General features: G+C 43.5%; 1 protein-coding gene across 2 annotated transcripts in view; it reads left to right on the top strand.

The window, feature by feature from the left end:
- LOC129836225 (serine/threonine-protein phosphatase 2A 56 kDa regulatory subunit delta isoform-like) overlaps positions 1-15459 on the top strand; it is a 46255-nt gene that overhangs the window by 23504 nt on the left and 7292 nt on the right. For both annotated transcript variants that reach the window (XM_055902095.1, XM_055902097.1), the window contains exons 4-10: positions 10298-10497; positions 11822-11932; positions 12085-12177; positions 12795-12925; positions 13294-13353; positions 13445-13553; positions 13674-13727. In XM_055902095.1, the coding sequence (XP_055758070.1) occupies positions 10298-10497; positions 11822-11932; positions 12085-12177; positions 12795-12925; positions 13294-13353; positions 13445-13553; positions 13674-13727 (758 nt within the window). The remainder of the gene's footprint in view (positions 1-10297; positions 10498-11821; positions 11933-12084; positions 12178-12794; positions 12926-13293; positions 13354-13444; positions 13554-13673; positions 13728-15459) is intronic.

The raw sequence follows: 15459 nt of genomic DNA, 5'->3' as shown, positions 1-15459 counted from the left end.
CCTATCAGATCTCAGAATTTCTGGGGGGCCGCTGGAGTGGCCAATCAGATTTCTGGGGGGCCGTGTGCCACCCCCTGGACACGCCACTGATGACCATATAAATTCAATTAACAGATGTTCCCATTTAAGTCAACATTCTTTGGTGTGTGGAACTCCTTTTGTGGTACCATTTGAAAGTCTACATTTCTATTTTATTCTCGTTTTAGTCCATTTATCAGCCAAGTTATGACACCCACTCTGTATTCAAGAGCAAGCTTGTAAGCTTTTAAATGATATCAATCTCAAACGTTTATATTTTCCAGTGATGAAGACATGGATGTCTCATGGTATGGTGGGGTATGCAAAATGGCTCAACTTTTATCACCTTTATTCTCTGAATGTTTTGACATTCAGGTCCAAAAAGAGCACTTTTACAATGGGCAAATGCGTATGGAAGGTTTTGTTCAAATCAAAAGGGGTGCTGTCAAAAAGTGATTGAATTCAAAAGGATTTACCTCTCTACAAAAATGTCCAGAACTGTAGTGCTCTTTCCGTGTTCAAACTTGCCAAGACAGTCTTTTATTTATATCCTTTTATTAATTTTTTTATTTGATATCTATTGGAGATAATAGAAGTCTGTGTATATGAGAGTATATCTTACTCCAGGGAAGTGGGGAATTCTTGGTCCTTAGGGTGGAGGCTTGGTCTCATGACAGCCCTACTGAAAGGCCTTGGGCACATTTTATTGCCAAGATGTTGTTTTTGACCAGCAGAACTGAACTGATAGTACAGAGGGTTGAATGTTATTTAGCTATGTTGTACACGGCTCGTCTGATTCTGCTGTGCTTAGAGGAAGGATGTTGATGTTCTGCTCCATATGCTTGGGTACATGATTATTGATTAGTTCTCGTAAGGAACTCCACTCTTTTGGCACTCCCTAAGTATTTCAAGTCAAGTCAGATAGATATCAGATTCCGTGAGGCCACTGGTGATCTTTTTCAATATAGGATCTACAAGTAAGTGGGCTTATAAAGCATAGATGCACAATACTGTCCAACAGATTGCTCTTAGCTAAGTGAAGGCTATATGGATTCCAATTCATCTTCAGTAAACCTTTTTCCTGAGAAGGTCATGTTTTCTATAGAAAATGTCCAACCTATAGTCTGATGGAAACTTTGAGATATGCTTTGGTATCAGTAAGGTGTACTAATAGATATAGGAGCACTTGCTGCTGTATTGTAAGAGTGAGTGATGTATGCAGTGGTGTCCTCCCCCGTGCTCTCAGGAGGGTGCAGCGGGAGCACTGAGTCTTAGTAGGTCAGGTGTACAGATGTCTCTGCTTGAATCTGCTTAGAACTGGGACTCATACGGTCTGTTTTGTTTTTATGGATGACTGCTGCCCTTCGGTATAAAACAGCCTTCTAGTATATAAGGAGAGAGGATAGATGTAGCCAGAATGCCAGCCTTTTGTGACTCTTTTCTCTTTTTAATTTAGAATACAGTAGGGGAGAGTGGGGTAAGTTGAGACATGTTTTACATTCAACATCACTCTGTCAAGAGAAATATAGTATCATTTCTAATACAGATATCTACATATATTTCAGGATGTTGTGTATCCCTAGAAATAATCAGAATCCATGTAAACATTACAGTTTTGAAAACAGGGTAAGTTGAGCCGCGGGACAAGGTAAATTAAGCTGCCTACAAGTTTCTGTACTGAATTAAGTATTACCACTACATTTTAAAACCATGTCTGTTTATTTCCCAAACACAATTCAACACAATCTCAATCGCTTTTTTTTGCCTTTTTAATCATTTTAAGCATCTTTTAACACAGACTTAACACCTAACAAACACTTTTTACCTTTTTAAAACACGTTTAACATTTAACATACGTCATTTACCAGCGATAATGCCTTGCATTACACCTGGGAAGAAAATGCTTCAATTTGCTCAACTTGCCATTGGCTCAGCCATTGGCTCAATTTACCCCAAGGCAAACATTTTGACTATATTAGCCCACACAGCTACAAGGATGCAATTTCCTGCTAGGTTTAGGACCTCATATCGAAGCTTATAGAGACCCCAATTGCTGTATAGAACGATGTTTAAATGATCTAATTTGGTCTAGATACAAGCATCATGAAACCACTAACACAATCAATTAATTTGACTTCGTGAAAATCCGTTTTTTTATATACCTAATTTGCTTCCTTCACAGACTCCATGAAATTATGACCGCTTCGTAAATATTTGGTAAAAAGATACATTTTGTGTATGGTTTCCTAGAAACAAGGGTGGCTAAACTTACCCCTTTGGCTTAACTTATCCCACTCTCCCCTATTATATATCTCCCATAGGCACTATCACACGTTGGGCACATTGAACAAATTCTGTCTCCGTTCAAGCCTTTCTCCATCTGTGTGAGGCCTGATGATAGTTGTGCTGTTTTGTAACTGGTCTCGCATCACTTCATCGCATGCAAGTCATATGCAGCCACTCTACTAGTCCTTCGGGCCAATAGGGAGCCTCCGCCTGTTGTCACATGCGGCTGGCCTCCTTGGATGATTCATCCTCCATCACAAAAAAAAAACGAATTTGAAATTATATAATCTAGCTTTGTGTCATAGATTCCGTGGCCCTGGCCTGGAGTGAAATGCTTTAAAATGGAGCCAGCGGTTGTGAGGAGGAGGGGTAGGAGGAAGACTGAGGTCAGCAGTATAGCGTAGTGATTTTGTTTGCTGTGATTATACCACTAAGCAGCTTACGTTCCTAGTGGAATAGTGGCAGACATAAGTAGTCAAGTGCCAAACCCGTAGTGTGCAGAATCCCCTTCCACTCTAACCCACCATTTGTTCTCATTGCTATAGACTAGAGTAGACAGAGACATTCTTTGTTGTCTTGAGCCTCATAGCTACTCAGTTTAACGGCTTGTTATTGGGCACTCGTATTATATAATCTTATGTAGGAGGATGTGCCTATGCCACAAGTCCTCCGCAAGTGAAAAGTTTATTTTGTTGTTTTTGTAGGATTTAATTTTTTGGGTCAAAAAAGACTGAAAAATCACCAGGAATTCAGCAAAAAATGTGTTTAATCTTGGAAATTTGTTTCCAAGTATTCCCCAAAATATAAAAAGAGATGTGATCTTGAAATCAAATCAAATTTTATTTGTCACATGTGCCGAATACAACAGGTGTAGTAAACCTTACCGTGAAATGCTTACTGACAAGCCCTTAACCAACAATGCAGTTCAAGAAAAAGAGTTAAGGAAATATTTATTAAATAAACAAAAGTTTAAAAAAAATTATTGAATCATAAAGTAACACATGAAAATTACATAACAATAACGGGGCTTTATACAGGGGGTACGGGTACTGAGTCAATGTGCAGGGTTACAGGTTAGTTAAGGTAATTTGTAAAGTGACTATGCATAGATAATAAACAGCGAGTAGCAGCAGTGTAAAAACACAGAGGTGGGGAGGGTCAATGTAAATAGTCCGGTGGCCATTTGATGAATTGTTCAGCAGCCTTATGGCTTGGGGGTAGAGGCTGTTAAGCAGCCTTTTGGTCCTAGACTTGGCGCTCCGGTACTGCTTGCCGTGCGGTAGCAGAGAGAACAGTCAATGACTTGGGTGACTGGAGTCTATGACAATGTTTTGGGCCTTCCTTTGACACCACCTAGTAAATAGGTCCTGGATGTCAGGAAGCTTGGCCCCAGTGATGTACTGGGTCGTACGCACTACCCTCTGTAGCGCCTTATGGTCAGATGCCAAGCAGTTGCCATACTAGGCGGTGATGCAATCGGTCAGGATGCTCTCGATGTTGCAGCTGTAGAACTTTTTTAGTATCTGGCCAAATCTTTTCAGTCTTCTGAGGGGGGAAATGTGTTGTCTTGCCCTCTTCACAATGGTCTTGGTGTGTTTGGACCATGATAGTTTGTTGGTGCTGTGGACACCAAGGAACTTGAAACTCTCCACCCGCTCTGCTTCAGCCCTGTCGATGGTAATGGGGGCCTGTTCGAACAGCTGCACTATCAAGAGCATCCTATTGCCCACGATCAGCTCCTTTGTCTTGCTCACATTGAGGAAGAGGTTGTTGTCCTGGCACCACACTGCCAGGTCTCTGATCACCTCCTTATCGGCTGTCACATCGTTGTCGGTGATCAGGCCTACCACTATTTTGTCATCAGCAAACTTAATGATGATGTTGGAGTCGTGCTTTGCCACGCAGTCGTGGGTGAATAGGGAGTACAGGAGGGGACTAAGCACGCACCCCTGAGGGGCCCCAGTGTTGAGGATCAGCGTGGCAGATGTGTTGTTGCCTACCCTTACCACCTGGAGGCGGCCCGTCAGGAAGTCCAGGATCCAGTTGCAGAGGGAGGTGTTTAGTCCCAGGGTCCTTAGCTTAGTGATGAGCTTTGTGGGCACTATGGCGTTGAACGGTGAGCTGAGGTCAATGAACAGCATTCTCACATAGGTGTTCCTTTTGTCCAGATGTGAAAGGGCAGTGTGGAGTGCAATTGAGATCGCATCATCTTTGGATCTGTTGAGGAGGTATGCAAATTGGAGTGGGTCTAGTGTTTCCGGCATGATGTCGTTGATGTGAGCCATGACCAGCCTTTCAAAGCACTTAATGGCTACTGACGTGAGTGCTACGGGGCGGTAATCATTTAGGCAGGTTACCTTTGCTTTCTTGGGCACAGGGACTATGGTAGTCTGTTTATAACATATAGGTGTTACAGACTCGGTCAGGGATAGTGTCACGGATCCCTCCGGAACTGTCATTACGCAGACCTTGTCCCTATTCTTATTTGATTAGTAATTGTATAAGTGTGCCCTTTGTTCACCATTGTCCTGTCTATTATTGTTCCAATGGCCGTTGGTCGTGTGAGTACCTGTGCTATGTTTTGGCTTTTGTGCCACGTATATTGGGCAGAGGATTACGGGTCTCGTCCCATGTGATATTCATTGTGCGAGTGTGTATTTATTCGAGGTACTACCCAATCTTTTGTTTTGAGTTTCTACCCTGTACTTTGTATACGTGTTTGTTTGGTCTTCGTCCCCGTGCCTTTACACGGCACGCTGTAATTTGGGAAATAAAAACCCCTATTACGCATTCCTGCGCCTGTCTCCCGATCCATTATACCAACGTGACAGAGAGGTTGAAAATGTCAGTGAAGAAACTTGCCAGTTGGTCCGCGCATGCTTACATGTCCTGGTAATCCTTCTGGCCCCGCGGCTTTGTGAATGTTGACCTGTTTAAAGGTCTTGCTCACATCAGCTACGGAGAGAGTGATCACAGTCGTCCAGAACAGCTGGTCCTCATGCATCCTTCAGTGTTTCTTGCCTCGAAGTGAGCATAAAAGGCATTTAGCTCGTCTGGTAGGCTCTCATCACTGAGCTGCTCATGGTTGGGTTTCCCTTTGTAGTCCGTAATATTTTTCAAGTCCTGCCACATCCGACGAGTATCAGAGCCGGTGTAGTAGGATTCAATCTTGGTCCTTTATTGAAGCTTTGTCTGTCTGATGGTTTGTCTGAGGCCATAGCGGGATTTCTTATTAGCGTCCAGGTTAGTGTCCCGCTCCTTGAAAGCAGCAGCTCTAGCCTTTAGCTCGGTGCGGATGTTGCCTGTAATCCATGGCTTCTGGTTGGGAAATGTACGTACGGTCACTGTAGGGACGACTTTGTTGATGCGCTTCTTGATGAAGCCGGTGACTGAGGTGGTATACTCCTCAATGCCATTGGATGAATCCCGGGACATATTCCAGTCTGTGTTAGCAAAACAGTCCTGTAGCATATCATCCGCGTCATCTGACCACTTCCGTATTGAGCGAGTCACTGGTACTTCCTGCTTTAGTTTTTGCTTGTAAGCAGGAATCAGGAGAATAGAATTATGGTCAGATTTGCCAAATGAAGGGTGATGGAGAGCTTTGTATGCGTCTCTGTGTGTGGAGACAAAGGTGGTCTAGAGTTTTTTCCCCCCCTTCTGGTTGCACATGTGACATGCTGGTAGAAATGAGGTAATACATTATAGTTGTTTTCAAGTACAATCTCTTATTGGGCTTAGTTGTGGTCAATTTGCAGTGTACAAATTATTCATAATACACAGTGGGGCATAAAATTATTGACACTCTTGATAAAGAAAATACTGAGCTGTCCAATTTTTTGGGGGTGAAATTATATTATTTTATACTAATACAATTGCTCAGAGAAAGAGATTTTGTTAAACAGGTAATACACATTTTTTTCTCAACAGCAGGGGTCAAAATGATTGACACCTTTAAATATTAATGGAAATAAAGTTGTCAAAAGTTTATGACTACATCAAACTTGTGACTCTGCAAATATTTTGGTTGCATTTGCAGTTTGTTTAGGTTGTGTTTCAGATTATGTTGTGTCCAATAGAAATTGATGGTAAATAACATGATTGTGCCATTTTAGAGTTACTTTCATTGTAAATACATTCTACATTAACACTTCTACATTAACGTGGATGCTATTGTGATTACATTTAATCCTGAATGAGCCGTGAATAATGATGATTGAGAAAGTTACAGAGGGTCAAATATCATATCCCCAAGACATGCTAACCTCTCACCATTACCAATAACAGATATTACTTGTTAAACAAAATCTCTTTCTCTGAGCAATTGGTATTATTATAAAATAATATAATTTCCCTATTTTTTGCATACAATATTGCTCAGTATTTTGATTATTTATTTTAGACCGTCGTTATTTCTCATCTTTCTCAGGGGTATCAATAATTTCGGACCTCACTGTATATTATTATAATGTTCCGCAAAATCATCCCGTGGCTGAGTCAAATTGCCTACCCCTGCAGTAGTCTGTGTAAGTGCATGCGAGCTTCCCCCAGAGAAACTGTCACATACCAGGGTGATTTGTGGGGAGTGTGACAACATTGAGATAATGAAATGGACCCCTTGTGAGATATTTGACTGTATGGTGTCAAAGTGTCTGTTTTGTGTCGGTTGGGGCAGGCTGTATTGACCGGGAGGTCCTGGTCTGGTCAGTGGAGAAGATGGGACAATACATAGAGATCCTTTTAATTTACTAGAGGGGTTATGTCATAAACCCTAAAGGTTCCATAATGGGGTGAAAATGTCAGCCATATTGGTCAGGGAGAAATCCAAACCCGTCTAATTGGAATGAATGGCAGTAGAGGCATAATCCTGATTATACTTATGCAGGAAAATCAAAGTAAGGCATGGGATATTTCAGAAATTGTGTAATAGAATTGTCAACCTAAAATATTGTCATATAATTATAAATACAGTGTATACTGGTTTTACACCCATTTTCTGTATAAATAGCCTCTACAATATATGTAAACAGACCATACATGTCTAAATGTTTGTTTTCTTAGAAAGCTGTGAGTTATTATATGATACATTTACAATACTTGTTGCATTTACAACTTGTCTAAGTCCTATCATCACATGTAGAGCTAACGTTAATAATATGCCTGTCAGTCTTTCATGGCTCAAAGTGGAGGAGAGATTAACTTCCTCACTACTTGTTTTTGTAAGCAAAAACAAAAAGTGTTGACATGCTGAATGCACCAAGCTGTCTGTTTAAACTGCTAGCACACAGCTCAGACACCCATGCATACCCCACAAGACATCCCACCAGAGGTTTCTTCACAATCCCCAAGAACAGAACAGACTATGGGAGGCGCACAGTACTACATAGAGCCATGACTACATGGAACTCTATTCCACATCAAGTAACTGATGCAAGCAGTAGAATCAGATTTTTTCAAACAGATAAAAATACAATTTATGGAACAGCAGGGACTGTGAAGAGAAACACACACAGTTACAGACACACACATACGCACACTCACTGTATATACACGTACATTGTAATATTGTTGTATGGTGGTATTATACATTTTGTAATGTAGATATGTAGTGGTGTAATAATGTATGATGTACTGTTTTATCTTTTGTTTTATGTGTGATGCAAGTGCCTTAATGTGCTTGGACCCCAGGAAGAGTAATAAATACAAATCAACTGATTTCAGCCAGTGTATCTATGGCTGTGGATTGACTGCATTGTTTGAATAGAATGTTGGCATAATGGCAGTTCATTTGAAAAATGTATGCAATCATCCCTCCAGTATACACACAATTCGCAACTTAGACCCCCTACTTTTATAGTAAAATAGATCCTGTTACCGACTGGTGTTGTGTATATATATATATATATAAACATGTTTTATAACCTTTGATACCAAGTCTTGGCAATTTAAAGCCAGTTTCTCATGTATTGGTACTTGTATTGCCCAGTACAATTGAGAAATCTATGTGCCACTCTCTAAGGCTCTTCTCAAGTGTAGTAGTATTGGGACTGTTGTCTGTGCCCCAGATTTCAGCCTCTCCCTCTTATTCAGTTCCTTGTGTTCTTGGAAAAACAGCTTAAAACAGTCTATGTCCTTGCCCATAATCCTCCTTTGTTTCAAGTGTTTCTCATACCCACTCGATTGCATGGTCTTATCCCACAATGCAAATTGAAAAATGATATTTTATCCCAACGCAATCAACGTCCTTAAACGCACTACAATATAGCTCACATCCAAACATGTTCTGACCCTTTGAAATGGGTCATTCATGTAAATCCTATTCATTTAAGCTGACATGATAGTAAAGCACTCACGCCAAGTGTGCTTAAACATTACGCAACAAGCAACAACACACTAGATCAAGGCTGTTCAATTCCGGTCCTGGAGGTTCCGAAGCACCTATAAACCTGTGTGTGAGGTGGAGTCTGCATGCCTCCATGCCACAGTGTCATGCCATTTTCCTCAGTTCCGTGAGGGGGCTGACAAGTACAGGAGACCTTGATGTTCATTGTCCAGGAAAAGAGGAGGAGGGGTGCTGTATTTTCATGAAAGCCTAGTTGCATAAGGGAGTCTGAATTGTAAAACAGTAGCTAGCTGTGTGGAATAGCAGGGTTTCACAACTCTACGAGTACAATTGAGCCAGGGTAAATAACGTGGAGGTCTATGAATGGAGGTGTATGAATCTGTATGAGTCTCACACTTTATCCCCAATGTTAGCCTTGGACACAAAATGGTGGGATGACAAAATGACAGTAGTATGATGTATATGATGTTTTCTGAAGTTATGAATCACTATCTAGCCCAGGGTTCTCCAACCCCGTTCCTGGAGAGCTACCCTCTGTAGGTTTTTGCGCCAACCCCAGTTGTAACTAACCGGATTCAGCTTCTCAACTAGCTAGATTCGGTTTGGAGCGAAAACCTACAGGGATGTAGCTCTCCAGGAACAGGGTTGGAGCAAAAACCTATAGGAAGGTATCTCGCTGGTCACCCCGAAAGCCAATTCCTCTTTGGCCGTCTTTCCTTCCAGTTCTCTGCTGCCAATGACTGGAACAAACTGCAAAAATCACTGAAGCTGGAGACTCATATCTCCCTCACTAGCTTTAAGCACCAGCTGTCAGAGCAGCCCACAGATCACTGCACCTGTACATAGCCCATCTGTAAATAGCCCAAACTACCTCATCCCCATACTGTATTTATTTATTTATCTTGCTCCTTTGCACCCCAGTATCTCTACTTGCACATTCATCTTCTGCACATCTATCACTCCAGTGTTTAATTGGTATATTGTAATTACTTTACCACCTTGGCCTATTTATTGCCTTACCTCCCGTATCTTACCCCATTTGCACACACTGTATATAGACTTTTTCTACTGTATTATTGACTGTATGTTTGTTTATTCCATGTGTAACTCTGTTGTTGTATGTGTCAAACTGCTTTGCTTTATCTTGGCCAGGTCGCAGTTGTAAATGAGAACTTGTTCTCAACTAGCTTACCTTGTTAAATAAAGGTGAAATAAAAATAAATAAAGCTCTCCAGGAACAGGGTTGGAGTTAAAACCTATAGGAAGGTATCTCTCCAGGAACAGGGTTGGAGTTAAAACCTATAGGAAGGTATCTCTCCAGGAACAGGGTTGGAGTTAAAACCTATAGGAAGGTATCTCTCCAGGAACAGGGTTGGAGTTAAAACCTATAGAAAGGTATCTCTCCAGGAACAGGGTTGGAGTTAAAACCTATAGGAAGGTAGCTCCCCAGGAACAGGGTCGGAGTTAAAACCTATAGGAAGGTAGCTCTCCAGGAACAGGGTTGGAGTTAAAACCTATAGGAAGGTAGCTCTCCAGGAACATGGTTGGAGTTAAAACCTATAGGAAGGTAGCTCTCCAGGAACATGGTTGGAGAGCCCTGATCTAGACATACAGCATATCATTGATCTTCCCATCCTTTCTCCTCCTCAGATGCGCCCCTTATTGACCGGGAGGAGCTGTTTGTGCAGAAGCTGCGGCAGTGCTGTGTGCTCTTTGACTTTGTCACGGACCCTCTGAGCGACCTGAAGTACAAGGAGGTGAAGCGTGCCGGTTTGAATGAGATGGTGGAGTACATCACGCACAACCGCGATGTGGTCACCGAGTCCATCTACCCAGAGGGTGTCATCATGGTAAAAATAGATACATGCAGCTACTGTACATAAACCCTGACAAAGTGTTGAAGGTTTTGGGCCTGTATTTAATCACCATGTTCAGGGGAAGGTCACCTCAGTATGCCACATCCTGACTCTGTGTTCAATAATGACTTCGGCTTGGCCTGGCTCAGGATTCCACCCAGCACGGTAGGGGGAGAGAATCAGCATCAAACCCTTGAGGAGCACCCAAAGGTCGTTATTTATGTCAGTGATAAGTCAGATCGAGCCAAATCCCCCTGGAAGCCTTTAAGTCTCTCCCTCTCTATTCCCCCCTCGGCTATTATCTGCCTTTCTCTTCCCCCTCTATCTTACTTCCTGGGGTATTCTCCCTCTCTCCTCCCCCTGTCGTATTCTCCCTCTCTCCCCCCTGGGGAATTCTGTCCCTCCTCCCCTCTGTCATACTCTCCCTCTCTCCTCCCCTCTGAGGTACTCCCTCCCTCTCTCCTCCCCCTGGGTCATTCTCTCCACCTCCGCTTGTCACAAATTTGAGCATCGTCCTCAACGAGTAATAAGCGTGCACTGGTAAATGTTGAGCAATTATCCATTACAAATTATAGCCCATACATCTGCTCTTCCTTTGAGCATTTCTGAATTGTTGGCCGTGCACCACAACACTGGCCTCATGTGGATCTCCCCCTCTGTATATTGTTCCCCCTTCTTCCTCTCTTCCTCCTACGTCCTCCCTTTCTGTCTCCCTCGCCCCTCCTTTCTCTCTCCCCATCCCACTGTATATCTTTCCCTTCCCCGCTGTCCATTACTGTCCCTCTTTCAAAACTACCACCTCCTGTTCCCTTTCTGCTGCCGTCTCTCCCTCTCCCAGTGTTCTGTAATGAGGCTGAGATTGGGCGATGGAGCTGTGGAGCCAGGCAGGCTATTTCCAGCCTCTCTCTCTCTCCTCAGTGCCAAGGGGCTCTGTGCTGCGGCAGCCTCAGGCCGAGACAAGAAGCAGGTGCTGGGGAAGCGTTGCGTTGCGTCAGCTGCAGGGATGCAGGCAGAGGGATGCTGCTCAACTGCAGCTCTCCCAGTGGCAGTGTTAGCAGGGCTAACCTAAACAGCCTTTAAACAAGAGTTAGCAGGGTTACCTTATAAACTGCCCTTACTAGGGCCTTTCTCATTGGTAGGCAGAGGAGGCCAGGGCACACTGTGCTCTGATCTTATGAAAGTCGTTCCTTTTGTGTGGTATCAGATTATCAGATGGGTTGGGCTGTGCTGTGTTTTCCTAACATTTACAATCGGATGGCAGCTTTAGCGTTGTTGATTGTTGCCATGTTGATTGACATCTCTCCTCTGCCCTGTTCAGTTTTCAATCAACTTGTTCAGGACCCTACCACCATCCTCCAACCCCACGGGGGCTGAGTTTGACCCAGAGGAGGACGAGCCCACACTGGAGGCTGCCTGGCCACACCTACAGGTAACTTGTGTGTGCGTGCACATGTGAGTGTAAGCGTGAATCTTTTCTTACATTTGAAATTTAGATGATACTAGTTTTTTCCCCCCTTCAGTATTTTCAGCCTCAAATCACACCAACCTTTTATCTAAATATCTTATTTTTCTTCCCTCTAGCTGGTGTATGAATTCTTCTTACGATTCCTGGAGTCTCCTGATTTCCAGCCCAATGTCGCTAAAAAATACATTGACCAAAAGTTTGTACTGTCTGTAAGTATCCATCTCCTCCTCCAACAAAACAAGCTGCACTCCCTGTAACTGCTGAGCTGTTGAAATATTTAATTGGCAGTATGTGTAATATCCTGGCGCCCAGGCAGTTGGGAATTATGCTGTGTGTGTGTGTGTCTTCACTCATACCTTGGCCAGCTTCCGTCTCCCACCCACACAGTAGAGAGACATGAGAGCTGAGAGGGAATTAGCAGGGATCACTCTGCTCCATCTGACCACATGATGCTTCGCATCCACCGCTGCTGGGAATGAATGTTAAGGACTTGAGTCAAACTACTCACTTTCTGAGTGCTGTTCTGGGCTCCAAACACACATGACCTTGCATTATGTTATGGCAAAACCCAGCCTCTATCAAATCGCATGGCAGTGTAATTTTGTCTTCACCGCACCACTTAAAACTATGTTCAACATGTTCAGGAACATTTTTGTGTATCAGTGAATGGACTATTTGTCTGACGAATAGTATATTTTCTACCTTTGCCTGATTGAAAAATGTTTTGCCTCTACAATTGCAAGTGTCCCATTTGTATCTATTGTATTGAGTAGTGCTGGTTTCTTGAATGCATATGCCTGATCATGTCCCTCCTCCACCCCCACAGCTCCTGGAGCTGTTTGACAGTGAAGACCCCAGGGAGCGGGACTTCCTGAAGACCATCCTCCACAGGATCTATGGCAAGTTCCTGGGCCTCCGGGCCTACATCCGCAGACAGATCAACAACATATTCTACAGGTGAGATATGGCTTTTACACCAGTTATGTCTGTCCATAGAAATAGAATTACAGGTACACCCAATGTGGCTGCCGGTCCACCTAACACAGGATGCTGACTTGATTGGGGAGATGCCCGTTCTAGTTATTCTGTTTCTATGCGTCTGTCTTGCAAGCAGCTACATCTCTCGCCATTGAAATCTATTCACAGAGTGTGATTGAGTGAGTCTGTCTGTTCTTGGTTGATAGATATGTAACCACAACAAAGAAAAAACTGCAAGGTTGTCAAATGTTGAGGTTGTGTTTGATGTATGTAAGAAGATGTGTCAGTATATCTGTTATCTGTGTAATGTAATCGATAGTTGATCTTGGTCTGGTCTCATATTGCAGGTTTATATATGAAACGGAGCATCACAATGGAATCGCAGAGCTTTTAGAAATCTTAGGAAGGTGAGTGCACACTGCACAGTGTACTATCCCCTCAACACATTCTCTTTTACCATTCATCTAAAACAAATCTTCCCTTGTCCCTTATCCCCAGCATAATCAACGGCTTTGCCCTGCCATTGAAAGAGGAGCACAAAATGTTCCTGATTCGAGGGCTGCTGCCGCTTCACAAAGTGAAGTCGCTCAGCGTCTACCACCCCCAGGTATCGTAGTGCTCTGAAAGGCCCCCCCACACAGCATGAGGGTCAGACGTGCCTCTCATTTAAGTTCCTGCTGATATGCTCTTACTCATATGACTTGTCTCTCTCTTTGTCTCCCCACAGCTGGCATATTGCGTTGTGCAGTTCTTGGAAAAGGACAGCAGTCTAACTGAACCGGTGAGTTTGGCATATATATATATGTGTATGTATGTATGTATGTATGTGTATATGTATGTATGTATGTATGTGTGTGTGTATATATATATATATATATATATATATATATATATATATATATATATATATATATATATATATATATATATATATATATATATATATATATATATATATATATATATATACACTGCTCAAAAAAATAAAGGGAACACTTAAACAACACAATGTAACTCCAAGTCAATCACACTTCTGTGAAATCAAACTGTCCACTTAGGAAGCAACACTGATTGACAATAAATGTCACATGCTGTTGTGCAAATGGAATAGACAAAAGATGGAAATTATAGGCAATTAGCAAGACACCCCCAAAAAAGGAGTGATTCTGCAGGTGGTGACCACAGACCACTTCTCAGTTCCTATGCTTCCTGGCTGATGTTTTGGTCACTTTTGAATGCTGGCGGTGCTCTCACTCTAGTGGTAGCATGAGACGGAGTCTACAACCCACACAAGTGGCTCAGGTAGTGCAGTTCATCCAAGATGGCACATCAATGCGAGCTGTGGCAAAAAGGTTTGCTGTGTCTGTCAGCGTAGTGTCCAGAGCATGGAGGCGCTACCAGGAGACAGGCCAGTACATCAGGAGACGTGGAGGAGGCCGTAGGAGGGCAACAACCCAGCAGCAGGACCGCTACCTCCGCCTTTGTGCAAGGAGGTGCACTGCCAGAGCCCTGCAAAATGACCTCCAGCAGGCCACAAATGTGCATGTGTCAGCATATGGTCTCACAAGGGGTCTGAGGATCTCATCTCGGTACCTATTGGCAGTCAGGCTACCTCTGGCGAGCACATGGAGGGCTGTGCGGCCCCACAAAGAAATGCCACCCCACACCATGACTGACCCATTGCCAAACCAGTCATGCTGGAGGATGTTGCAGGCAGCAGAACGTTCTCCACGGCGTCTCCAGACTCTGTCACGTCTGTCACATGTGCTCAGTGTGAACCTGTTTTCATCTGTGAAGAGCACAGGGCGCCAGTGGCGAATTTGCCAATCTTGGTGTTCTCTGGCAAATGCCAAACATCCTGCACGGTGTTGGGCTGTAAGCACAACCCCCACCGGTGGACGTCGGGCCCTCATACCACCCTCATGGAGTCTGCTTCTGACCGTTTGAGCAGACACATGCACATGTGTGGCCTGCTGGAGGTCATTTTGCAGGGCGCTGGCAGTGCACCTCCTTGCACAAAGGCGGAGATAGCGGTCATGCTGCTAGGGTTGTTGCCCTCCTACGGCCTCCTCCACGTCTCCTGATGTACTGGCCTGTCTCCTGGTAGCGCCTCCATGCTCTGGACACTACGCTGACAGACACAGCAAACCTTTTTGCCACAGCTCGCATTGATGTGCCATCCTGGATGAACTGCACTACCTGAGCCACTTGTGTGGGTTGTAGACTCCGTCTCATGCTACCACTAGAGTGAGAGCACCGCCAGCATTCAAAAGTGACCAAAACATCAGCCAGGAAGCATAGGAACTGAGAAGTGGTCTGTGGTCACCACCTGCAGAATCACTCCTTTTTTTGGGGGTGTCTTGCTACTTGCCTATAATTTCCACCTTTTGTCTATTCCATTTGCACAAAAGCATGTGAAATTTATTGTCAATCAGTGTTGCTTCCTAAGTGGACAGTTTGATTTCACAGAAGTGTGATTGACTTGGAGTTACATTGTGTTGTTTAAGTGTTCC

This window comes from Salvelinus fontinalis, chromosome 37, assembly GCF_029448725.1.
Source record: "Salvelinus fontinalis isolate EN_2023a chromosome 37, ASM2944872v1, whole genome shotgun sequence".
In the NCBI taxonomy this organism is placed as follows: Eukaryota; Metazoa; Chordata; class Actinopteri; order Salmoniformes; family Salmonidae; genus Salvelinus; species Salvelinus fontinalis.
The sequence above is the reverse complement of the archived record's forward strand: the minus strand, read 5'-3'. Positions and strand labels throughout refer to the sequence as shown.